At 29.3% G+C, this 27,648-nt stretch overlaps 1 protein-coding gene across 2 annotated transcripts in view; it reads right to left on the bottom strand.

Moving 5' to 3' along the window:
• Nucleotides 1–593: 593 nt before the first annotated feature.
• Nucleotides 594–27,648, bottom strand: part of Nmdar2 (NMDA receptor 2) — a gene marked incomplete at its 5' end in the record, with an annotated part of 971,135 nt that continues 944,080 nt past the window's right edge. The window contains 6 exon segments of one of the 2 annotated variants that reach the window (XM_067045540.1): nt 594–1,947; nt 5,147–5,269; nt 10,986–11,075; nt 14,236–14,426; nt 15,719–15,954; nt 23,581–23,762. In XM_067045540.1, coding sequence (XP_066901641.1) covers nt 1,908–1,947; nt 5,147–5,269; nt 10,986–11,075; nt 14,236–14,426; nt 15,719–15,954; nt 23,581–23,762 — 862 coding nt within the window. In that variant the 3' untranslated portion in view covers nt 594–1,907. 2 annotated transcript variants of the gene reach the window in all.

Below are 27,648 nucleotides of genomic sequence, written 5' to 3' on the forward strand. Positions count from 1 at the left end.
GAATTAAAAAAAAATGTTTATATTTCCTTTATTCTCTCAAATCATTGGCTATGCTAGTCTAACGTAGTGTACTGGAGAGTTAAAAATTAAAACAATTGTTTGCTGTCCCAATTTTTTTTTCCTTGTATGTGGATATAAACTAAAACCCATCTGAACAGTGACAGATTTTAATAAAATGAAATTTTATAATGAAGCTATGAGGTTTATTCAATAAGAAATTGATTGAAGATATTTAAGTATAACTTATATTCACTATAATGCTACCAATTGTTCAAATAGCTACAGTTCTGTGCATATACACTCATTAATGAAAATAACTTAAAACTAAAAGTTATCTTTGGTAATAAAAGACAATGAAATTTCCAATTATTTCCTCATTTATTAGAGTTCTATGAAACTATTATAGTTAGTACATTTTTAATTAGTTTATAAGAGGTACTAACTGCAGTATCAAATTTTCTTAATTATTGAATAATCCTCATTATACAAATAATAGAAAAAAAATTGTTATACCTACATCATTCATAGTTAATTTTATTTTTAATATTTATCATACAGGCACATATATAGATTTTCATAAGTATATAATATAAACATGTTCATAATATTTGAGCGATATCTATAAGCTAACTACTTTAACAACTGAACATTCAACATTAAGAAATGTATTTAAAAATGTTTTCCAAACTCTTTCTGTGTTATTTTAGCTAAATGAAAAATTAAAAAGCTAGAAAATATTTTAAAAGTAAAAACAACCATTTAAAGCTTAAAATCCTGGTTGATTCCTTTTCTATGCCAGGATATTTAATTTATTAAAGCGTTTATATTCAACAACCGTAATCAGAGGTTTTGAAACAAACATAAAATTACAGAAACCTCTTTGACTAGCTTATAAATGTTCATGTTAAGATATATTTATTTACATAACAACAGATATAACAAAGGTAATGTACAGGTATTATTTTACATTGCACCAGATCTATAGATCACAATTTTGTTTCCTAAAATATATTAATTATGATAAAATAACATTAAGATAATGTATTTGAATTCTTCTTACATAATTAAATTAGTAAAGGGCTTTCTATAGCGTAGTAGAAAAACACTAAGACTCCATTTAACAATAACCTTTATGTTATATCTATAAAAATCAATTCGAGTACTTAGTTTGCTGAAAAAATAATTAACTATATATGACAATCAAAAGTTACTTAAAGCATAGGGCCCTGTTTTCTTTATTTCTAATTACATAAAAATTTCAAAATGATAGTGCTAAAAGATTTTTTTTTTTAAATTACAGATTGTATTTCAGACATATATTTCATTGAATGGGACAACTTTTTTTAGAGTAATTTATTAAAAGTACTTTTTGGACCCTATCCATCTGTCAGCTCTTGATTATTCTTCTACAGGACCATTATATTGTATACATGTGCATTGAAAATCAGTAGTCTATTTTGTTTACCAAATATAAAACACACACAAGCAAAGAGTAATATGTTTATACCTATTGGCTTAAAGTAACAATTCCAAAAACAGCAAAAATGGTATTTCCTGTAATATTATGGAATGAATTGTTAGAAAAATTAATCTCTTAAACGTATAATGAAATAAATAACTAAACATTAATATTTTTGAAATATAAAGATATAAGTATAAATAAATAACCACTAATTTTTTAAATATTAAATAGAAGTTGATTCATATTAAATAACAAATATAACTAAGCAGCCAAAAAAGCCCTCTACTTTAAAATATGAAATTTAACTTGATGAAGTTTGTACAACATTAATTATTTAAGAAAATTAATGAAATTTGATTATTGGTGTATGTGAGGAAGGTAGCTACCAGATGGCAAAACGGTAGCTGAGACTGGGTTGAAGACCAGTCTCTTTTCTCTCCAGCTATCACAGAACAGTTTCCATTTCTGCTATCTCTGTCCTTCCGCTGAAATTAAAATTAAATGAAAAGTAATTTTATTTTCTAACATTTTAGAATAATAACAATATACATTTAGAGCATCATTTGTCAGGTTTATAATGAATGAAAATAATAACTAAATTGTAAAATAAAAGACAAAATGTGAAATTAATAAAAATACTGAAACTCCAAAATTTATATCTATAAATACTTGATATCTATATATACAAAAAATGATTATTATATTATTATTATTGATATCTATAAATAAAAAACACATAAAATTAATGGAAATAAAATAACAACAGATCAACCTACATCTAGCTTTATTTTCACTTATATGAGACATAATAATTGTGGAACTGGAGAAATAATAGATGTTTAAATGAGGTTTTACAAAGGTAGATAGGTAGGGGATTCAAAAACAAAGTAGCTCGATGACAAAGAATATTTTAAAGTCGAGAGATTTGTTGGTTCTATAGAATTAGGAAAGTGTACATCTAGGAAGTATTGCTGTTAGAAAACCACCTAAAGATATATTAATTTGGCATATGAACTATAAACATGAGACCACCATAAGATTCTGTAGATGAATTTAATAAAAAATTTCATTAGTCTCTCCAGCCTCACCTCACCTAATCAACAGCTTCACCTCGCCTAATCTACAACCCGCCATAATCAAAATAGGGGAAATAAGGAGCTGAGGGATTTTAGAGAGTACAGAATCACAAACTCTTAGGAACTGTTAAAGAACAGTGGAAAATGTTTGGGTAATTTGAGGTATATAGGACAGATTAACAAATTCTTAATAATATGAAAATTCTATTACATATACATTGAAAAAATAATAATAGTTAAAATAATAATACAGTGAAAAGCCATTTTTAACTCAAAGATTGTTCATTCTTTGATTGTAATTTAAATTATAGAATAAAATTATCATCCCAAAATGAAGTTATACTGCTAAATTAAGTTACAAAAGTGAAAAATTAAGAGTTCAACAACAGCCGGTACTTATATATTTCTAAATGATTGCAATCGAATATTAATACAGTAAACAATGACACTAAACCTTCTTCCACTTAGTATATCACATCCAATATCCAATGTTACAGACTTATTCTTCACCTGTTAAAATGAAATTTTGGAATAGCTATCAGAAAAGAATCAGTTCTATACAAAATGGGTAGACTCAACAGTAGTTTTACTTGTATGAAAACAATAAATGTGAACTGGGAAAGACAAGTAGGTAAGCTAGAAATATATATTTGACAGAGATATTTTGTTTTTTAAATCTGTTTCCAAATTTGAGGCCAATGAAACTATGCATTTGATGACATTCCATACACTTCCACTATTCTATTTGTGTGCCAGAGGAAATGCCTCTTCAGAACATACTTGAGTCCTCTTGGAATACAACACATTTTCACCCAAGTGTCACTGAATGAATGAATAAAGACACAGCCATCAGATGATCTAACCCATCGTCAGTTAATAAAAACCTACTTGTAATCTTCTAAACTTCAATACAGTCAGTGAGTACAGTCAGCACAGTTTATTATGTGAGCATTCGTAAGACGAAGGCAAGAGGATTTTTTGCACTTACTTAAGTCATTTATCTCCTCACTATCTGAATGAAATCAATACATTATAAACTCTACTTACTAGACATCTGAGTTGATTTTAGTTTATAGTATAATCCTTCAGGTCTGAATGCAAATAAACTTCAACAGCCTCATGAACTTCAGTCACTTTTGATCATGCCTTCTAAAAAAGTGCGACTCTGTCTCCTCATAGTATCATCGATAATATCAATATCTTATATATAAGATAAATATATCAGAAAAAAATCCTTTACTTATGAAGAAAACTAATTAAGACTGGCAATGAAGAAATCTTCTGGTGCTAACTTTGACATTACAGTGGCAGAAAAGATTTTTAAAAAAATAAAAGACAAACCAGAACATTTATTTACATTCTGATTGAACTGTACTTACCTTCTGACTGTTATAACCTTAAATAAAGAGTAATTGGGACAAATAAATTGATAAGTTAATTTTTCCTACCGGAGTAGTTCCAGTAAATTTTGTTTGAATGCATCTGTACAAAAATTAATATGTGCCTAAACTTTAATGCTTTTTTTAACTTGAAGTGCTTAGGAGGTGAAGGACGAGCTGGAGTTTGTTTTCATCATGAAATATTTCTGAACTACAATATTCTTATCAATTTGGTTCAACATAATTATGTGGGCAGTTTTCTCCAACACAACCCTGATACAAAATAAATATTGTTCTTTGCTCATGGATTCTAACCTAAAGAGTTATTAATTTATCAATTGTGCATTCAACCAGATTTAAACCAGATATTAAAAGTCTAGCTAAACAAAATAAATTCAGAAACCTCATTTTGGATAGGGCATTGTTGTGTGAATTATTTTCTACTCGAACTTTATTTAAGTTTTTTTTTCATTTATTTATTTTCCTAAATTCCTATAAAAACATGTTTTAGCAATGATATATTTTCTGAAAGGCTAGAATAAATTCAAGTTAATGGGAATTAATGATTAGCAGACAGTTTGAACGTGGTTACACGAATGTATATTTTAATTGTATCATAGTAGTATATATTAACTGTTTGTTATTTAGGTATATTCTGAACATTTTTAAATTATAAAAAATTATTGAAAACAAACATCTGTACTATATAAAAATAATTATTATGAAAGTGGTAAGTTATAAAGAGACAGCCGGAGGGAAAGAGGGCTGCAACACAATTGTTGCACGCCTCAGTATGGTAACACAAATCTGTGGCACTCATAATAAAAAGATTGGTAAATCCTGAGCTGAATTATGCTGAGAAATTTTTTCAGTATGCGTTATAAAATATTCCTGATTTAAAATAATTTAAAAGAATCATTTTTTTTTTTAACTTTAACTTAGGGAGTTAATAGATTACAGCTTTTTTCAGTTTTCAAGTTTCATTCAAATTGCTGGAATAAATACTGTTCTCAGACAAATTAAACAATTCATTTGGTCATTAACTGAATAGTTAATGTCAGGAACAAATTTTTATTATAATATGAGAGATGAAACACCTCTAAGATTAAGATTAACATGGTCTTATAAAAATATATCTAAGCATCAAGGTACAAAAAAATAATAGATATTATAAAATCTTTAAAAGAAAATTCTAAAATTCCATCCCTTAACTATAAAAAAATACATACCTGTAGAGCTGCGGTGTCGAGGCACAGAACCTTCCTTCAATTTCTGTTGAAGTGATATGATTTCTTGTCATATCTCTAGCTCTGAGCACATCCCTATTGTTCAGGAATCTCTCATATGCAGGGCTGCAATTTCGATAAATAATTAATTTATTGTTAAAAATAGGTATTTAGAAAAGTTTCCATTTCTTACAGTCGTAATTAAGTATAACCATTCTTGCCAGTGATTGATAAATCCTAGGAATTATGTGAGTACAAAGTCTGTCTCTGTCAATTTACTACAGTCTACAGATTTATCTCATAAAATGTCAGTTTCAGGACGAAATCAATAAAATATAGTAGTAGTAAGTAGTTCATAACTGCTGTAAAACTTTACTTTTTCTAAGCCTTGGTATCCCCTCTATCTTTCACATGATGAATAATTATTGGCCATGTAAATTATGCAAGGATTAAAAATGCTTTTCAGAATCCACAAGAATAATTAATTATAAGATACAACAAACACACAATACAGAATCATAGTTATTCATAGGACTCAATTCCAAAAAGCATAAGTCCAATTGTATTGTGTGGTTGTTTGATCCCTTAGTATTCCTAAGAATTTCCGTAAGAAGCAGAAGTAAGTTTACTTGGCCCTTGAAAAAACAGATTACTTAGTAGAATAAAGAAAGAATGGTCAGGCTTAAACAAATTAAGTTTCAGGTTGAGAAGAGTGATGTGTGATTTAATACCATGAACCTTTTGACAGAGCCTTATACATAATCTGAGAACTAATTCTATTGGCTTCATTTCTTTACTTGGAAAAATTATGAATTTTGTCATAATCTTAAATATTCAAAACCTACGGTTATTTTTAAATTATAAATTTGACTATCCCTACAACCATTTCATTTAAAGAAAATTATTCATTATGCAGCGAATAGTATGAGGTCTGTTTCACTATTTAAAACCTAGTCAAGACAAATAAAATGTAATAATACTTTGACAAAATCTTGTTATTGAAAAAAACAATTATTTAACTACTTCCAAACCCACACAATTATAGAAGCAAACATGCAGATTTGCAACACAAATCTATTTTTTAAATTTTTTGAAAGTCTTTAGTGTTTTGTGCAGTCAATGTTTCTCTTTGAAATATATTTTTTAACCCGAGAGGTGTAGCGTTGAGCATTTTCCTCATGATGGGATATAAACTTCTATATTTTTCTAGTATTTCATTTGTTTTCTTTATACTTTTGTCTACCTTCCATGAATCCATTAATGTTGTTATTGTGGCTTGTTCATATTATCCCCCCTTTTACCTCCCCACCTCTATACTCAATTTAGTTTTGCCTCCTTTCAACAGTAAGAATGAGCATTTCTCTCACCAGTGAGTACTGGTGAAAAAAAAAAGATGTCACATAAGGAGTGTTCCTTATGTGGCATCTTTTTTTTTTTTCTCATTTGAGCACTTTGCTCACCAGGACACTGCCTGCGTTTCATATTTTATACCATGAGCCGACACAAGAAGATATTTTAGGAAATTTGGATTCTTCAGTTCCCAATGGAAGAGCTACAATTTACAATTTAAATTTCAAATTTTATTGAAAGTAATTGTAAAGATTTTTGTCATCATCACGTCCAATTATATAAAAAAAAAATAGTACAAATGGTCTACCATGAGCTAAATGGTCTTAGGGGACAAAAAAGTAGGACACTCCTGCCAGGTTAAGCTAGTTACTTGAAGCAAAATATTTATCGAATGGTTTCCTTGTTGGTCACAATGTATTTTTTTTTACATTATAAATGTAATAATACAGAGCTTAAACACTGTTGGGTCGAAAACATAGTGAACTGATTTTTCTCTGATTCATGACAAAAAAAAAAAAACCAAAAAAAAAAAAACCTTTAAATATTTATTTTATTCTATTCTAGTTTTGAATAATTTGTTTTATGATTTTCACATGATATGGGATTTTTTTTTATAAAAATAGAATATAAGTAATAGTTGTTTAAAAGAATAAAAACTTTTTTTTTCTACAATAGGCCCATACTGAGATACAAAATATTTGTTACCAAACCCTTTGCAATAACTCCCTTTTTCCCCATCTATACTTCTCTATATTATAACTCATATTTCTATCTAGAATAGCTTGAAAAACTATTCTTCATAAAGTATTAATACATTTAAAAGTATATTGTATAGCAAAATGTTTTTATAGAGAGTTCAACTTCTATGTATACCTACTCCAATTAAAAATTTATTAAATATTTACAAAACTTTTGTTTGTATTTTTTAATTTTAAATAAAATATTAAAGTAAAAATCAGATAGTTATAAATAAAAGCAAAATGCCTTCAGAAAAATAAATTTGTTCTTTCTAATAATATGATTGAATTTTCGATCGCATATTTTTATATTTATAGAGAAATTTATGAGATCTCATCAGACACTTCTATCATAATTTTTAAATCAGTTTACTATATTTTCCGCACATAATATTCACATACTCTACACTATATTCTTATTCCATAATTAAGATTCTGTATTAATAATTCTTCTTGCAATTATAAGTAAAGATAAAGTAGTACATACAAAAGATAAAATGCAATTTTGAACCTTCTAAACTAATATTCTAGCACTGATTGTACTAAAGTCAGTTGCGGAATGATAATGAAGATGAATATAGTACATATGGAGTAAATGAAATAGGAATTCAGCTGCCAACTGGTTGTGCTAATCATTGCAAAACGATAAAAATGTGTATAACTCATATCTTGAAAATTCCTTAGTAAAATATTACTTGCAGATGCTTTATACAAGCTTTTCTAGTCATTAATCCACCATTCATCTTCTACAAATTTATGTACATATAAAATATAATATAAAAGTAAAATAAAAAAATCATTTTATTTTAACATAGCTAGAAAAATTTCATTTTCTTGTTTTCTGCAGTAATTTAACATGTTTGCTAGGGTTAATTTGAAATAGAATTTCTGAATTAACAATTTCTAAATTCATTTGCATATATTTTTTATATCGAAATATATAACAAACTTATTCAATTCATGCTAGCCAAACTACTAATTTGATAATAAATTCTTGCTTCAATACAGAATGAAGAACATGCACAAACCTTCAAAGTAAACTCACTAAAAATACATGCTATCTTGCAAAAAAAGTCATACTTTCTAAGCTATGATCACTGGCAACTTCTTAAACTAAAAGCCTATTAGCCATTTCTCTATAATTTTATTAAAATAACATATTTGACACCTAAAACCAGAAAAAAAAGATATTATCATCAGTCAACTCCTTTATCAGGTTATGAAAGGCTCCCGTTCATGAGTTTATTTTAAACTAGAGTGATTGGTAAAAGAGGCAAAGATTTATAAGTAATATTGAGCCATCAGTTATTAATTCACGAAAAAAATTGTTTTTGGATTATCACCAGGGCATGCTCATGATCAATCCTTTCATGAGGAAGGGCATTCATTGCATCTAATTATAAAAAGAAACATGCTAGGCCTGGCAGGTTTGAAGCCTAAGCTACAGAAAATATGGATATTCTATAAGTGAGAAAACAAAAAAAGAGACTAAAAATTTTTAATTAAAAGGATATGCAACTTCCAGAAATGAATAAAACCATAAAATTAGTTGAGTACCCAAGGAAACTTGAAACTCAATAACAAAATCAGTGGAAACAGTTATCTATTGAAATCACAATATTCATTTGTTGTACATCTGAACAGGTTGGTTTGAATAATGTACAATTTTGGAATTATATATGTGTATCATCTAGCTGAGGGAAATCTCATTCAGTTAGAACCGAGCCCTGTTTCCCTCTGCAGCTTATCTATCTAGGCCTAATAGGTGTCATAGATAATGACAACATCCTCAGCTGTTGCCTCTATACTATACCTAGGACTTGAGTGGTCAATGCCCTGGCCACATTCATGGACCTTGGCATAGATCCCTCAAAGCTGTATAAGATGGTGTGACATTCAGTAGCCTACTAGAACCCATTTTGTTTTTTAACTCATTATTGGTTGCTAAGTGAGTATTTCACTCACACAAATCGTTTTTGGGGTCTGGGAGCTGCCAGAAGGAGACTGTGATTCTCATGTTCCTGGAATCTGTAGTTCACAGTCTCTTCCTTTCATACCTCACCCCCCCCCCATCACTCTAGCAGCTCTGAGTAAGCATCCAGCTCTCTTTCCTTGACAATATAATCTTCTCATGCACGACTGAGGATGCTTTAAAAATATTCGAGATGTGAGGATTTTTCTTATGTGTGCCAAGAGTATTTAATGCATAAAAATGTTTTTTCTCAAGGAAAAAAATATCAGAACTAGGGAAACATAGGTTTTAAGAGGCAGGAACTTCATTAGGTACGTATCATTTACTATGAATTATATTTTGATACTATAAGCATATGTTAGGGTGATAAAGACCACCATAAATACCAAAATAAATTTGTCTTTTCATCTTTTCAATTCATCTTTGCGCCACACCCACTATTACAGAGATATTTTTCGCATTGTCTCAGTAGAGGGAATAAAAAACAAAAAAAGAATTGCCACCAGTGCAAAAGACCGATATGTCCCGGTGTTCATTTGCACCAGTTTGGCACAAGAGATTTCTTCAGGCTGAGCATTTTTTTTTTTAAATTAGTGTTATGTTCTTATAATGTGATATATCTGTATTTTGATTCGTTTTATAACTTTGTCTGTCTGAAAATATTATTTTATGTTCATTACTATTTTATGATTATGTTTATTTTTTGAATTTTTAAACTAGTTTGCTCTTGTATCAAAAAAAATTTTTTTTATACTGCTTTTTGTTATATTAAACAAACCTAATCTAAATCAAAATTTTATAATTTTAAAAATTTATTCAAAAGCTCTAAATAAGAAATGTGAGAAAATGTCTCACATGTGGCCATCCGTGTTAAAATCGACCTAGAGTCCGATAACAGGTTAAGCATGATCAAACGGTCTGAAAGTAATTCAGCAAGGAAGCACCTTTTGGGGTTGCAACCCACTGCAAGATCCATTCTTCTATTGTATCATTCCAGATAATCTTTCTCCAATTCCTGAGATCTTCACTCAGATATTTACTGGCAGTGGTTGGTTTGAGAAGTTTTAGGACCAATCAGGATATCAGGTCACAGTTCTAGGGGACGCATACTTCATAATACCAAATATCACACCCTGTTAATTGTCATAATTCTTCTCTATGTAATTAATATTTGAATTAAGTAAAACTTTTATTCTTTTAACATCAACATATCTGGTCTAAAATAATTGTTTTTAGTAAAGTAATTTTAGTAAAAATTTTCTTTGTCCACAGATTAAGTAGGTAACTGATTTTCATCAACTTTGAAATGGCTGTGTGAGCAGTGGAACATGATTCTTTTAGAGCCTTCTTGTATTTTATTTTAATGGATCAAGATGACTGTTTTTAACCGATTTCACTTTGATGTGGAATTAGTGAGTATAATCTAATATAATCAATAATCTAAATAAATTTTTACAAAATCTTTTTTTTAAATTTAAGTCACATTGTAGCCACAAACAGAAGTAAATAAAGTTTGCCCAACAAAGGAAAATTATTAGAAATATTTAACTAATTATATTTCTAATTATAAATAAAAAGTAAATTGACACTAGCAAGATTTTTTTCAGTTAGGGAAAATTTCACTAAACCTATATGAAATGCTATTTAAAAATAAAATGAAGAACCTATAATAAAATGAGTTGGTTGATTTTTAAAATTTGATACCTATCTAAAAATGGAAAAAAAAGGTATAAATCAAATTTATGATAATGTTTTGCCAGTGATCAAAAGTCTTTCTACTTACTGAGGTTCTCCAATTGAAAGAATATCATCCTCGGGCGGGGAACACTGGACCCAGCAGCAGCTGCTTCCTTTTGACTTCTCCTTCTTCCTCCTTAAGGAAAACCCAAAACAATACTCACCTCAAAAACTCCATATAATTTTTTCCATACCCCTTTTGCGATTATTTTAAATTTGATTTTTATTTAGATTAAAGATATTTAATATTTTTGAAAAATCATCTTAAACAACAATAATTTAAACCCTATTCTTTAATTGACTAAACATAAAACAAAACAAAGTACCCCTTGAATAAAAAAAAGTATTTGTTTATATAATAACAGAAGCTTAATTGAATAATGGGTGAATATTTTTGTATAAGCATTAATAGAAACCCATGCCAACGTTTCAATATGTGAATAAATTCATGCATTGGTGTAAGTAATCATCACTAAGGTGTTATTTTAAAATATTAATGTTTTGTGAGCATTCTACAGTCAAAAAAAGAAGAAAAAAACAAAAAAAAAACCTTTTTAGAAATAATAAGAGAAAATCTGTACTATAAAATTAAAAAGTAGAGAAGTGTAATGGGCTTAATATAGTTTCTTTAGTAATTATAACGGTAATAAATGTTGTTGTAGGTGTTAATAATTTAAGATGGGAAAACTATGATATTTTAGTACTAAAATTTTTTATATTGGGTCATTCCGATATCATTCAAGGCCTGAACGTGTGTTGGCAGATTTTTCTGATTTTTTTGTATTAGTAACACCAACTAAATACTTTTACAAGTATTTTAATAATTGATATTTAGATTAAGTATAAAATATTAAATTGAAGAGTAAATATTTAGATATTTGGCCTTAAATTTTTATTTATATATTACCATACACCATAGTTAGGACACTATGAAAGTAAAATAGGAAATACCATGGCATGATCACATTATTAAGAAGAGCCATTGTAAATTCAGTCTTTAATTTGCTATTGATTAAAGGTAGCAAGAACAAGATAGTATACAAAGGCTATGATGCTATCTCCAAAAAAAAAAGATTTAGATTCAACATTGCTAATATATTTAAAAAGAGAAAAGAGTAAGATCTGCAATATGCAAACATCTATATTTTGTACCCTAATCTCTGCACAAATTTAAATGTTTAGAAACATGCCAAAGTTGCTTCAATATTTCACTAGGATAAACAATCAGCTGAAAGTAAATTTATTAGTATATTATGATCAATAAAATGTTATTATGGATTGTCTGGTATTATTCTAGTTGACTGTTTTAAATTCAACTCAGAGAGGTGTACCCTAATTATGTCGCTCACAGCAATTAAAAATTTACAATATTGCTTTATTCAATAACTCAATCAAATTGACAGCTACTTTGCATAGCTGACAATGAGGTGGATCTCTCCTTGTTCCAAATGGTCATGGGTCAACCTTAGTGGTGATTTTATTCCTAAAAAAAAAGAAAGAGTGTTCAGTAGTGTTCTGTTAGCAAAGAACTACATGGGATTCTCTTAGACACACTTAGCAAAACAGGTTTTCTCTCTATATTTTTTCTAGCTATATATATAGCTCTATTTTTTGAAATCAATTGCTTGCATACAATATCAAATCTAAAAGTAAATAAATTAAAAATATATACTCACTTGAAGTTATTAAGCTCAACATTAGAATTCAATTCCTATTTTTTATTATAATTTACTTTATACTTCAGAATTAACAAAATCAACATCAAACTATTTTACTTTTTTAATTTATTTATGAAAGGAATTTTATTTAACAATAAAATTTTATTTTAGTTTTTATTAATTTTTTTGTTATTATTTTAGGAATAGTTAGAAAATTGTGAACTTATGTTGATCAAAATTAAAACCATTTCAGACAGCAATAGTTGAAAATAGAGCAACAGATATACAATGTAAGGAAGTTGTTCATGGGGCATCTCTTGAGGAAAGAAAATAGGGCACACCTCTGCTGTGTTAAAGGATATTGTTCTCTTTTTTTTGGTTTTTAATGTTTTAGGAATTCATACCTCTTTTTTAAGGCATTATTTTAAACTTTGAAAGTTAAAAATAATTAATAGTACAGATTTCTAAATAATAATTTTTCAAAACTAGTTGTAAAAAAATAAATAAATAAATAAAATTCAACTCGTATATGTATTACTGATCAAATCAAAATATGAATAGGATAAGTAAGAAAAAAAGCAATGTTTACTTAAAACACACACAAGAAAGCAATTCATTTTCAGAGTCGAAACTGAAAGTGTGGAGCATTTTAAGTAGGTATACTTTAAGCATGTCTATTTCACCTATGCTGAGATTAAGAAAATATACGTTAAGATCTAAAGGATACTATTTTTTATTTCAGATTAGTAAAAAATAAATAATAATAATAATAAACAAATAAACTTTAATTTCTCTACTCAAATTCATCAAATTACAATTAAACAAAGTTGAAGTAAATGTTTGAGAACAAATATGATATGACCATACATGAAAGAAAAAATATTTTGTTAGACATTTCACTACAGTCATACCTCAATGTATTAAACTAAAATATTCCTAAAAAAAAAAAAAAATTGGATGTTTAATGAAATTGAGATTTATTTGTTTTAGAACTATTAAAGTATATAAATAAATTCATTGTATCAAATTAGGTTTCACTATATACATATAGTGAAATCTAATTTAATAAAAAGGATTTTAAAAAAAAAATAAAATTTGAGGAAAGAAAGAAAGAAATTCCTTTCTTAAAAAGGAAAATCATATTCTGTGGTTTGATGGTTGTTAAAATTAATTTTAGGACTAATATTTTGATTAATAGATTTCAAATGAATAGTTATAAAGTAATTTTAAAATTTCAATTTGTTGTTTAAAAAATATTTTAGTTTTATTATAAAGTATCATCATTTATTAAAGTAGTTTCAATGGAAACATCTCTAATGTAACCCAAATAACCCATAAATATTATATTGAAATTATGATTACAACACATGATTAATTTGTACAATAAAAACAAATAATGATTATTTTGGCCATTCATTATATCTATATCTTGACAGTAATCACTGTTCTAAATTACTGAATAGAGAGTCCAGAGGTTAATTAGAATGGAAAAATTAAGAAATTAAAACAATAATCATAATCTAATCAACTAAACTGCAGTGATAAAACGGAATTTCTATTTATTTTATAAAAAAAATAAAGAGAAAAAATATTCTAATATGATAAGTTTACACTTAATGAGCCCAAGTTTCAATTTACCTTCTACTTGGCTTGATGCCATGGGATTCCATTTCTTTTTCAAGCTGTCGTATCCTGATCCTGGCAAGGTCCAGTTCATGTCTCACCTTCCACAGGTGGGTATCGCAGATAGGATCGTTACACCTGTGATGACGGAGTATGTCCTGCGCTTCATAGACGGCACCTCTAAATGTCAAGGATTTGCCCATACTCTACAAACATTAGATACAATATATATATACTCTCGAAAAGTAATTGAATTATGACTAAATGATTAAAATTTAGTGATGATTGTTTGATGTTACCAAAGCTGTGAATATGTGTTTGAAGTGAATATGCGTTGTAACATGAATTTTACAGTCTATGTATTTAATGAGTTTTTTATGATTATCAATTTATAATAATAACTATAATAAAGTATAGATTTTTGGTAAAATAAATTATCAACTTTCTCTGATATACAACAATGAGTAGCTCTTCATTAAGCATGAAAAATTGACAGTGATTGCCTAATTATTAAATAAAGATGTTTATTATGAATAATTGTCAACTGACGAAAACAATTTTTGTTGATGTTTTAAATAGATTGGTGTAGATGAATAGGCTGCTTTGATATTGATTTAAAAAGGAAGTAAGTGTATGTTTGATAATATGGCTAAATGTATTTTACCTTCAGAGATTCTCTATCTTAGAATGCAGTAATTAATATATATTAGTTGACCAATAAATTTTAACACTATTTATGGAAAGATCAACATATTTCATTATTTATTCTGCCTTCTCAGTATCTCTCTTTCTTCCTATACCTTCTGTCTTTTCATCAGGACCTACAGTGAATGCCTGTAGAGCTAGTGTAGTAGCTACCCTCTTGACAGTGAGCGAATACCTTGCAGAGTGAGTATCTGCTCCCGCAAGGACCTATAGTGAACCTGTAGGACTTGCCATATTCTTCAAAAACATAAGCTAATACCTTGCAAGTGAAGTTTCCATTCTGTAAGGATTTACCAGTAAAACCCATCAATCACCTTTCAATACACCTCCTAACCAGCAACCGTTACTTATTGAACATGCATCGCCAAGGTCTTCTTAAGATGAGCAAATTATATTTTAAATTGGTGCCAAGACTGATTACACACAGCCACCTCAATACACCTTTGCTAAGGGATTTCATCGGAAAAAGTGTGCCTGGAGGTTGACCATCTTAAAATGGTCAGTACAGATATAAGATAACGGGTGTAAATGATGGGAAAAGAAAAGGGACATTGCCCATCAAAATTTTAGAATATAAATAGATCAGGAAATGTAAAAAAAGGTCGCTAAAAAAAATGTATTAAGAGGGCTTCGATAGAAGTAGTATTAATCAAGGGATATATAATTATTTGTGAGAAAGACAAATATAACTTATCGCTGAAATAAAATAACTAAATCTCATTGTCACTAGTTATAATCAAAATGTTTATGTAGTTTAAAATAATAAATAGTTATAAAAATTCAGAATACTTACAAGACTGACTAAGGCACAGCATCCTCCGCGGTCTGTTTTGGCGAGATGCTTCCTGACATAGCGAAAATAGAGATACTCCAAGAGTAAGAGAGCCGCTGCCAAAAGGATGCCTGCCATCAGGAGCAAGAAGGCTGACAAGAACTGCTCCAAGGCTAGGGGGTCACTGCTCTTCACTTCCTGTTTTCCAGGCTTGCATGTACCGGTCATCCAATAACGACGTAGTCGTTCCAAGTCACCTAGGTAACCAAGGTGGAGATTTAATAAAATATTTTCAACTGAATATTAATTGAATTAAGTCCATTTACAAGGATTATTATTAGATATAAGTGCAATATTATGGATAGTTTTATATCATTTTGAAAATAATGGAGCTTTTATTTCTAATGAAGCCAATATTTTGTCCAACTTTTGAACAGTAGTCTAGCTTGGGACTCGTAGTCAAAGTCTACGGAGTCCCAAGCTAGACTACTGTTGATTGAACTCTCAGTTACATCAAACCTACGTATTAGGTTCTTTTTAGCTTATACATATCGATTATATTTTTTTTTGCCTATAAAATATAATTTAATATGGAACACTGAGAATGACTATATATTAGTCGTTCTCTGTGTTCCATTCTGACGGCCCTGACGAAGCCCTGCAAACTGGGGCGAAACGTTGGTGTACAATAAATAGTTTTTTTTTTTACTATTTTGATGCCTTAATTGAACGCCGGACTATTCTCCTATAATCTACTTCATACGGTCAACTATCTTCTTTCAATAAAAATATAATATCAATTAATAAAATAGATTATCATATTAATTACAGCCATTACATCGTTAATTTTTGGATTATTTCTTCATAGTTACTTATTTTGAAAAATTAATAATTCATTATGGTTAAAAACAATTAATTAGGCTTGATTGAATATCACGAAACCTAGAACAAGCTTCCGAAAATCGGACTGTCTCAACATGGTAACGGCCCTTTGTATAACGGACTACTTGTAGGAACTTAAAATGTTCAGCGCGTATATGAACCAATGGCCACCCAAACAGTAGTATATGAAGTAAAACGATATAGAATACCGATAACAGCTATACATGAGGTAAGATGGTGAAACCACAGTCGAAGGCTACTTTACGGGCGGCCAAAGATCTATTAGGGTTGTAGAGCCAATCGAAAATATATATATATATTTATTAGGATAACTTTAGTCGACCTGCTTAGGACTTATATAATATTATTTGTTTTCTGCTCTAGATCGATTTACGACATAAATTGCAAGACACCGAATAAACACTATTATTCTCTAGGTTTCCGATGAATTCCTTGTTCACTAGATTCTCCTCTCCTAGTTTTATTTCCGTTGGACGAGACATAAAAAAGATTTATCCATTCGAATAAGCAGCGCTTTTCTGTCCCAAAGCAGATAAGCCACCATGACATTGCCTTCAAAATCCAACGAATGGAAGAGAACTATAAGTGATAGAGGTGATCGGCAAATTGATCATTTGGAGCCAAAAGCAATTATGCAGAGATAAACCCTGCCTCAGTCCCTTCATTGAGAGAGGATCCATTTCGCAATTGATACGTTTAATACTACTGTTGGGGGCTTTTAAACAATAACAGCTTTGTCGTACTGAAGGGTATTACGCTTATGAAAATGATCCTTTAATAAATTTATCGAATAACATCTACAACTTCTGGACGGGCATGCGCAAATATAATTTTCTTAACATTGATGTGGATCATAAGAAAGTCAGAGATATTTTTAAACACGGTTTAATTTTCTTGAAGCATGCAAAAGTCAATTTCTTTTCGAAAACCGCTGGTCCGATTTGACCCAAAGTTTGAGAAAATTTAGGAATTAGGATGAAATGTGCCTACGAAGTATCATTGTATTATTACTTTCACTTATTCTGCGTGTACTGTGCAGGCGTATTTGCCTCGACACTAATAGAGCGATTTCATTCTTTGAAGCAGTTTTTCAATGGTCAACATAACCTGAGCTAAATATAAGCACAACTCAACAAAAAAATTAATAAAAACAGAAAAAATTAAATTGGATTAAAAAAATTATATTGAAAAAACTGATAGGGTCAGCTAGTATATATCTTAAAACTAGATTGATTATAAATAATATATGTACATATAAATATGGGGCTGCTCCAGGAAGTCCTATAGAAGGATTTCATCATTTTAGCTTCCTAATTAATTAAAAGTATAATCTATCAAATTATATTCTGTCCTCCGAAGCTTTAAGTAGATTGCCCGGAGTTTGAGATGAAGCCAACCCTTCAATGTATAGTTAGTTAATCAAACGCCTCACACCATATCTCTAGACTGCATTTTTAGAAATATTTTTATAATTTAAAATAATTTTTTTATTTAAGCAACGTTATGTATCACAGAAGTAAAATAAACTATCTTATGGGATGATTCTTTAATTAAAAGTAATATATTAAATTATTAAGCGAAGGAATCTTATCAACTAGAACAACGGCAGATCCCGTAGAAATTCCCACTTAAGTACTTCACACAAATAAAAGTAAGATGGCAGGAAAGTGTGGCTAGAAAAATACCTGTTTGAATAGTGAAATTAGAAAGCAGCTGAAAAAGTAAATTTCGCAATGTAATCATAATGAACTATGGTTTGTCAGAATTGTAGTGCTTCTGGAACCTATTCGGATAACGATGGAGTAGAAATATGTATATATATTTTTTATTCGTCTATTATTATTTTTATTTTAGTTTAAAAAATATTTCTTATACCATCAAGAAATATTTTTTAAACTAAAATAAAAATAATAATAGACGAATAAAAAATATATATACATATTTCTTTTCGAAATCTCATTTAATATTTCCGTAACACAGAATATGTTAATACGAGTAACTCCTGATTCAAATTTATTTAATGTGTTTTTTATAATGGAATTTTCTAGACATTTTCTTTATTTTTAAGATTAAAATTTTTATAATGAAACAATCATTCTTTTTTTTCAGCCAAGACTCCCATTGAAGTCCTATACCACCTAACCATGGTTGGGGGTAAAAGTTTTTCATTTTGTGGGATCAACACTCAATGAAAAAAGTCAGCGCTCCAGGCCGGATTCGAACCGGCACCGCCAATAGACAGAAAAATTGGTAAGGCTGTCTTAATCATTGAGCTACGGGCGTCCCATTATTCCTAAGATAGAAGAATTATAATATAATCATTATGATATAAGAATTATTCTTATATTATATTATAAAATAAAGCCTAAAATTGCAATAATTTTATATATGGGTTCGAATATTGGTGTATATCAAGTACGGTTTATTAAAAAAAAAAATGAATCTTTTGTAAATGTACCGTAATAAAATGTGTATATTCGAATCTAGCTATTGTAGTTAATTTTTTAGTCTGTTACTGGAGCTGTGGTTTAACCTATGGGTTTGTGAAGTCCTCTCAGCCTCTCATTTAGTGAGTGATCCTACTTAATTGGGGAAAATTTTGTGGTTGAGGGTGATCATGAACAATTACTTCATTGTATCACCGTTGTTCAAGAAACATTACTAACGTATCGTCCTAAAACCTATCATCTTAAATATCCTAATGTGCTTTTTGACAAATCGGTTTATTTATGTCAAGTGAAAATCTGATATCTCATAACCAATAGATCAGAAATTCATCCCTCTTTTGACAGGCCATGAGTGAGGACTATAGAACATTTTCTTTGGTCTGATATTATCATATCAGTGTGTACCAAAACCATATAAATTTTTTGGTTAGTTTATTTCTTTATTCATTATATTTTTTGTAATTTAGTTACTGCGATCATTATTTAATTTTTAAACTGGGGAGAGAAGGAAGTGATAAAATTAATGTTTCAGGGGACCAGATTTTTCTCCAATATTTCATATTCATTTGTCAGCAATCTAAGTTTCTTATTTATTTATTTTTTTACTTTTATGATACAATTTTATAATTTTTTTTTCTTACCCTTCATTTAAATAAATTAGTAAATATGCCATGTATTATATAAGTATGATGTACTCATTTATTTTAATGTAGGGCATGAAAAAAAAAATTATAAATGTGGTAGTACAGAGTAATCAGCAGCGATCGTACTTTTTATCTCGTAATTTTCGCTAGCTTGAGTTGCACAGTTTTATAATTAATAATTAGTTCTACATAAATATCTTTTATAAAACTTTTTTGTGAGAATTATAATTATAAATTGTTTAATCATTATTGAAAAATTATAGCTATTGAATCTACTGTATGCGTATAACATTATTTGTATCTGTAAGCGTAGGACTTGATTTTTGCCTCTTCTGTAGTAGCAGAATATAAATCATGATATCCGGTTGAAATAAGCAAAATCTAACAAAAAACAACTGAGGTTAGTTCATATCGGGGCTCAACACCAGCACGCAATAATATGAAAATATCGCCGATGGAAAATAGAGGTCATGCTATTGCATTGCCAATACTAGATAGATAGTTCTTTAGTGCGGTCCAGAATTTACGATGGAAAAAGTCGGCATCAGATAATACTCTATTCTGTTTTGTACTGAAGAAATTTCCCTGCTTATTGGAATAAATATGATGTTTGATTTTACACCAAAATATTCCAACTATACTAAGGCATTAACTGGAATTTTGTGGTAAGAGCATGAACTTAATCAATTAATTGGTTTACAGGGTGTGTCGAGAAAAAGAGAATATATGGATGAAAATATTATATTATGCATAGTTATTTTCATCGTTTTTACTGTTAATTTTTGGAGCAAATGGTGGGTTAAAAATAATAACGGCATGTTACAATTGAGAACTAAAATAGAAAATCTGAATACGGTTTATACAGCTGACATCCCAACCCACCCTAACACAGTCCTAACAACATACGCTCATGACACATGTATGCTTTCTGTAAACAACGACCCAAATAAATGCATCACAAACACTACAGGCACACATAACATCTATTGAAGAATGGAGTAAAAACTGGAGAATCAAAATATATCCTGACAAATCCCACCAGATCACCTTTACTCTCCGTCGTAAACCTCTGCCCTCCTGTCCTACAGTGTCCTTTCTAAATACACCACTAACGCCTGTTGAACAGATTCGATACTTAGGAGTCCATAATAATAATTATAAAAATAATTTTAAAAAAATAGAAAAAAAAAAACCTAGGAATGATTTTACATTTGTTACTGCTACCACGATGTTTATAAAGTTTCAGACATTTAAAAAAAAAATAGAACAAATCAAGAAACATTGAAACTTGGAGTAACTTATTTCAAAGTCTTGATAATTGAAAACAACAATAGAAACTTAAATTGCAGCCTATAAAAAGTGAACAAATTTTAAAGCAAAACCATCCACAAAACTTGGGACTGTAATCTCAAGAATATTAAGTCACTGTTATGAATTAAAAATCGGTTATCAAAAGCATATTGAATCACAAAGAGTGAACATGGATACTCAACTAAAAAGTAAGTGCCGCGATAATAATCTAATATGATATGATGTTATATAATGATAAATCGATATGATGTAGTAATGATGAAACAAACATTGTTAAGTTGGCCCAACAGGTGTGTCAACATCTATTTCCTTAAACTTTCCGACCCTGTTTGGCGTCAAAATAAAATAATAAGATATGCTACATAGATAAACTAAACAGGATTTATACTCTCGTCACTTTTATAAAAGCACAATATCCTGTCTAAAATTTACTTACTTTTAAGGAGACAAAAGGCTTAACATATTTTTGCGATCGTAAAAACAATCACTTTTTTTCCTTGATACCGTCACAGGGAATTTGACAGTACAAAGAGACTTTGAACCATATTCAGATTTTTATTTATATGATTTTCTTTTTTAACCACTTAAAGGATGCTGAAGTAAGAAATTTTTACTTCAGGTGGTCTTAAATATAATGAGGAATGTTTTGTCATTTGTAGGATTTATTACTATTTCCCTCAATTAGTGAAGTAGCTGTGTTATATCAAAATATATGAATAGTTTGGGATAATTTGAACCATATTCTAATATTCAATAAAAACAATCGGTGATGAATAAATTTCTTTATCAGATTAAAAACACCAAAACTAACAAGAATAATAATACAAAAAATAGAAATTCTATGAATAGACAATTTTTTTTAAAAAAATTATAAACGAAATTAGTTGTGTAAAATATTAAAAGTATATTCAGTATAAATAAAAATAAGCATAAATAAATTTAAGTACAAAAAAAAATTATGCAAAGCCATACATTTTTAGTCTGATTTGAAATTGCAATTGTATTGAAAGGATGTTAAAGATCTGATCTGATGTATTACTCGTAGTATGATTTCGTTGGAAAATTTTTGTTATGAGGCAAAGTAATTTGAAAGTATTATATTTGAAAACGATAAATAAAATTTTTAAAAAACTGTTCCAAAACGGTACATCAGAACTTTGAAAGTAGATTCTGAAGGAATTCTTCCAAATGATAATGTAGTCAACATGAAATTTTTCTTCTATTTAGCCAAGATGAATATATATTACATCTTTCAAATTACACCGAGTTTCAAATATTAAATAGTTCTCAACTTAAGCTTCTCAATTTTTCTATAAGTTTATAATGAAAAGTATTATAGGTAGAAATTCGATTTTTGTGCAGTAAAAAACCGAAAAACGAGCAGTAAAAAATCTAAAATGCTAAATCGTAAAGTAAAAATCCAAAATGCGTATTAAACACCCATCTCTTGCAATAATTAACTTTATAGTTCTTTATTTATATTAGTACATGAAAAGCTTGTTTGAATCAAATTAAATTCTCTAAATATTCTGGCTTTAAGTAAACATACATACAAAACCAAACTTATCTGATTAAAATGAGAGTTAATGAGAAAACCGATTGTATTAAATGATTTTATATTCCTATTGTAAAGGCTGATAATGCAAGACAATGTAGAACAGAGCATTTCAAAATATTCTATTAAGCTAAAATCTCTTCTGTATTTCCCCTAGTATTTCTCATAGCATGTTCTTTGGCTAGGTTGTTTTAATTGTATATTTACAAACGAATAATGCATTAATAAAAAAGAAAAAAGTCAATATAGAAAAACTTGGTATATTCAATATCACCATTTAAATTTTAACTTACTTTTAGAAAAGATCAAACGGAAAAATGAAGGATTAAAGGCGGAGTGGAAATCCAAGTTAAAACTATAACAAACTTATTCTAGAGAGACTTTTTCGGCTTCGGGTACCTATGCAATTGGTTAATACTATTCCAAGAACATTTTCCACTTATGTTTACGCGTAATTTTTTTGTTTTGTAAGGTTGAATTCAACTCTTCATGTTAATCAATGCATTTTCTTACCTCAAAGATTGGTCATTCTAAATTATAATTTAAATAAGGACAAAAATAATAAAGTAAATTATTATTGGCATACAAAATATAAGAATTTTAGTACAAGCATTGAATGAAATTTAATAGAAGCATTAAACAAAAATCATTAACGTGGAATTTCGCAGAAAATGAGTAAAATGTGCATTTTTTCAGCAGAATAATCATTAAACGTAAAATTTTTGGAGAAACTTGCAATATGTAATTAATGTTTTCCATGATTCGAATTTCTGTCAAGCTTTGGTGGAATTCGGATCCAGGAAACACAAGATGCAATTGCATCGATATCTGGTCTCTAATTATGTGCATCCTACGGTTTGTTGATTCTAGGTTGTTCAGTAAAAAGAGATGTTGTGGCACCATTTATAAATAAAAACAGCTTTGGATTATTTTTAATTATAAATCAGCAATGCCACATATAAAGAATAATGTTACGTTACCTGCTGGTATTTTAGCACCAAAACAATAATTAAAAAAACATACCGTTTTCCCTGAAGTCGAGAAGCCTTTTGTTGAACATTGGTAAGTACTTGGAGTTCCTAGTGAAGGCAAGTCCGTATCCAGTCTTAGCGTACCAGGAGCCAACAGTGAGGAGGCGGCAGTCTTCATCTTGGGCCACAAGGTAGTCCAGTACAGTTCCGTCGTAAATGAATGCGTCTAAGTCACTACAATAGAAACAAAAAAATAATTACATATAAAATAACCAATCTTGACTGCCAACTAGAAAGTGCTTAATCCGAATAAGTTATATTTATTTATTTTTTTATAACCCCCTATTAATTTTATTATCTCAAACAAGTACTAATGCACAATATAAAAATATACAACTTTTCAGGATAGCCGAATATTCTAATCCATAGACTTTATGCAATATAATATAAATCTAATTTATTTTTCTCATTATTCATTAAACGAAATCAAGTCTTTGATTCCATTCTCCATTGATTCCATAACAAATAACTATCCATGGCCATTAAGGAAAGGAATAAGGATTCTGTGAATAAAATCAAAGCATAAAAAGGGAAGTTTTTTTTACTCTGTTGTAAAAGATAAATGAAAACTTAAACCTAAATGTTAACATATTTTGAAATAAAAAAAAAATGTTTACATTAATTATTATTATAACTATTATAATTAATATTTTTACTTTGAACTAAAAGATTATAGAATATTTGTTGTTTTTCAATGAAATAATCTTTTCTAAAAAAAAAAAAATGAAAAAATTACAAACAATAAGTAAAAAAATCAATGCTATATAGATGTCAATAACTCAAAAAAAAAAGTTTCTTCTGATATTAGTATAGTTAGTGCTCGTGTTTAATAAATTTTGTCAGGGTTCTGCTTATTCTAGTGTTTTATGGGATGTGGATGATGCTTATCCTGACTAGTAAATCTGGATGGCAAACTGGATATGGAATAAAAAATGGAGATGAAGTGGCTCTCAAGTAACTGATTTAGTTAAGTGGTGTGTATTGTTGATTTAATATAAGTAGAAGTTGTTTGACGGCAGCGGTAGCAGCGTGGCAACGCGCTTTTCTGCCAACCCTAAAGTTGCCAGTTCGAGCCCGGCCCCATCCGGAATTTTTACAAGCATGAAATTATACAAAACTCACTCACAGCCTCCCTCCGGGCATTAGTGAGGCCCGTTAGCCAACAAGTGGCACGCAAAAAATAGGCGTGGGGTTTCCTAAATGACAGATTTCATTAAATGATGGTATAAAGATTGCTTTACATAGATTTTATGTGAGCATAAATTGGTTTGGATGGGTTCAGCGATAAGAGAATTATATGAAACGTACATCCATGAGAGGTACTGAAAGAAGATGTGGTGTGCAAATTTGGATGAGAAACTCAGTTTTGGAAAAACAGATCTCAAATGCCTGGTCAATTTTAAAAACTAAAGCAAACTTGACAAATACAAACATCATTTTAACCCCTACCACATTTACCATGTGGTAAGAACATTTTTAGCATTTACAATCTCAACCCTTTCTCGATATTTTTAATCAATACTAGTCATCAGACTTAAAAAAAAACTTAACTTTAAAGTAGATCACAACTTCGTTGAAATAGTGGATAGAGAGATCCTGCTAATATCGCCTCCTTGACTAATCAAACGTTGGTCGATAGAGGTTTTCCTTACCATGTAATGAATTTAGAACTGTTAATAGATTGGAGGAATACAGGATTATTTATTATAGCTACTTACACTCTAAATGTAGACTTGTCTCTAAACCGTTCTTCTCAGACTGTCTCATTCCCTGGCCTAAGCGTTAGACATCGGACACGGATAAATAAAATCGCTTCATCTTCTGAATAGAGTCTTCTAGGGCAGACCATTTACAAGAGGATGTTCCGGTGTAATGGCCTCAATCGCACTTCTGACAAACGGCTTCCATGGCTACTCTATTCTCCTGGAACGATGCGATTCGGCCAGTCCCCGACAATGTACCTGCCTAAGGCTAGGTCATTTAGGTCTTTTATAGAAGGCAAGGTCTTATTATATTTCTGATATGCAGTATCTTGGAGAAACCTTTTTGCCTTTATTTCTTTTACAAAGGAAAGTACATAGATATTTAGTTTTACAGGTCTACTTCTTGCGATTAGAAACTTTATACTAAATTAAAACTGTTAAAATATTTAGTGTTTAAGGAGTTGGAAGAAACAATTATATGGAATAACGACGAAACTTTATTATTATATTATAAATGTTTTGCCAAGATGAAATAAAATACGTTTTATCAAAGACAATTAATGAAATAAAATACGGTACATTGAATTCTCGTCCTAGGGGCAGAGATATCATTATAAACCATAAAAAACAAACCCAAGACTGAAAAAAAAATAAAGTTTAAGTATTTCTGTATATATATTCTTCGAGTGAAGTCTCACTATTCTTTCGTTTTAATGTTATGTTTATTGACGATGTAAATTCCTAGAAATATTAACGGTTTCTATGGAGAAATTCAATAAAATATATAAATGTTTTTAGATCACATTTTAATAATGGGAATGATTTTTCTTTTAATGTACATATATAATTACATTTTATGGATTCTCTTATATATAACTTTCAGTAAATATTGATACATTACTTTTATGAAAAATAATAATAGGAGATTTTACAAAATGAAAATTCTTCAATAAAAACCATTGAACCAAACTATTCTGTACTTAAAAAATATATATAGACGAAAACAAAACTGTTTCAAATGAATGCATAGATTTTTCTTATTGAAACTGATGAGATCAACTGTTGTTCAAAAATGCAATGTAACATGAAATGAAAAGTATTACGTTATTCTGGGACTTTTAGCGCACTAGTTCAGCCTCCACTGGCCCAGTACCAGTAATGCGGCGAAAGGGATGCGCTGGGATCTTTTGAGCTCAACTCTACCCCCCACACGTGGGTATATGAGTATTCAAGACCTTCTTAATTATGCATTGATTTACCGATATTAATTAAAATCATTAGATTCGCTTTTAAGAATATCATGAAATAATATAAAATTGATTCAAAAGTTGCACTTCTGAGAAGGCGATTTCAACGCATAAGTTGCTGAAACATCCAACATAACCGCCTTAAAAGTTTCTTTCGAATTTTGAAGTAGGCAGTTCCACACACACACTCACTGAGATCATTTTGTAGACTTAGTAATTTGAACTCAATGGTCCTCAAAACGTATATTTTTGTCAAATTCGAATTTAAAATTTTGCACGATCACAATACTTTTCCATAATATATATTCCATATATCGGTAAGTGAAAGTAAAAAATCAGTAGACAATTTAACAGTTTAATCTATTTTATCAATTCCACACAATGCTAATGTTAGCACCAATTTCTTTTTTCTTTTAAGGCAAACCACGTCGAAGGTGATGTTTGCCTGGTTATCTACAGGTGACCAACCTATTCTAACCATGGTTGGGGGTCAAGTTTTTCATTTTGTGTGACTTAATGAAAAAAGTCAACACCCCAAGGCCGGATTCGAACTGGCACCGCCGCGTAGAACTCAGAACGATAGACTTGCACCTAACCCCTCAGCTACGGCAATACCCACCTATTTCTTTATGGCTATATCTTTCTGCTTTGTTTTAAATTGAAATATGGCCAATGTAACTGAACTGGGAATTTACCAATGCCTGTCCTGTTGTATACTTACTCTGACTTAATCCTTTGAATTAGAATTCTGGAACGCACATATTTATGAGGTTCTAATTTTAATTTTATATATATATATATATATATTCATTATATCATAATTCTTATACACATACGTTTTATTTGTAAGTATCCGAGCAGACTCCGAAGACAATTTATTATTGTTGTAATTTATCGATATATTAGACCAATTAAATTTCTTATTTAGCTTATTTATGAATATAGTACGAGAACGTGATTTAATAATAATAAAAACTGATAAGGGATAACTGTAAATAGACACATTTTAGGAAGACGTCAACAATTTTCCTGTAGAAGTTTTTACTGACTTCTCAGAGAAATCCTCTCGATATTCTTTGACATATTTTTGATTGGCCTTATTTATAGAAT

Source organism: Halyomorpha halys, unplaced genomic scaffold, assembly GCF_000696795.3.
Source record: "Halyomorpha halys isolate HHAL.00 unplaced genomic scaffold, Hhal_1.1 Scaffold121.1, whole genome shotgun sequence".
NCBI lineage: Eukaryota > Metazoa > Arthropoda > Insecta > Hemiptera > Pentatomidae > Halyomorpha > Halyomorpha halys.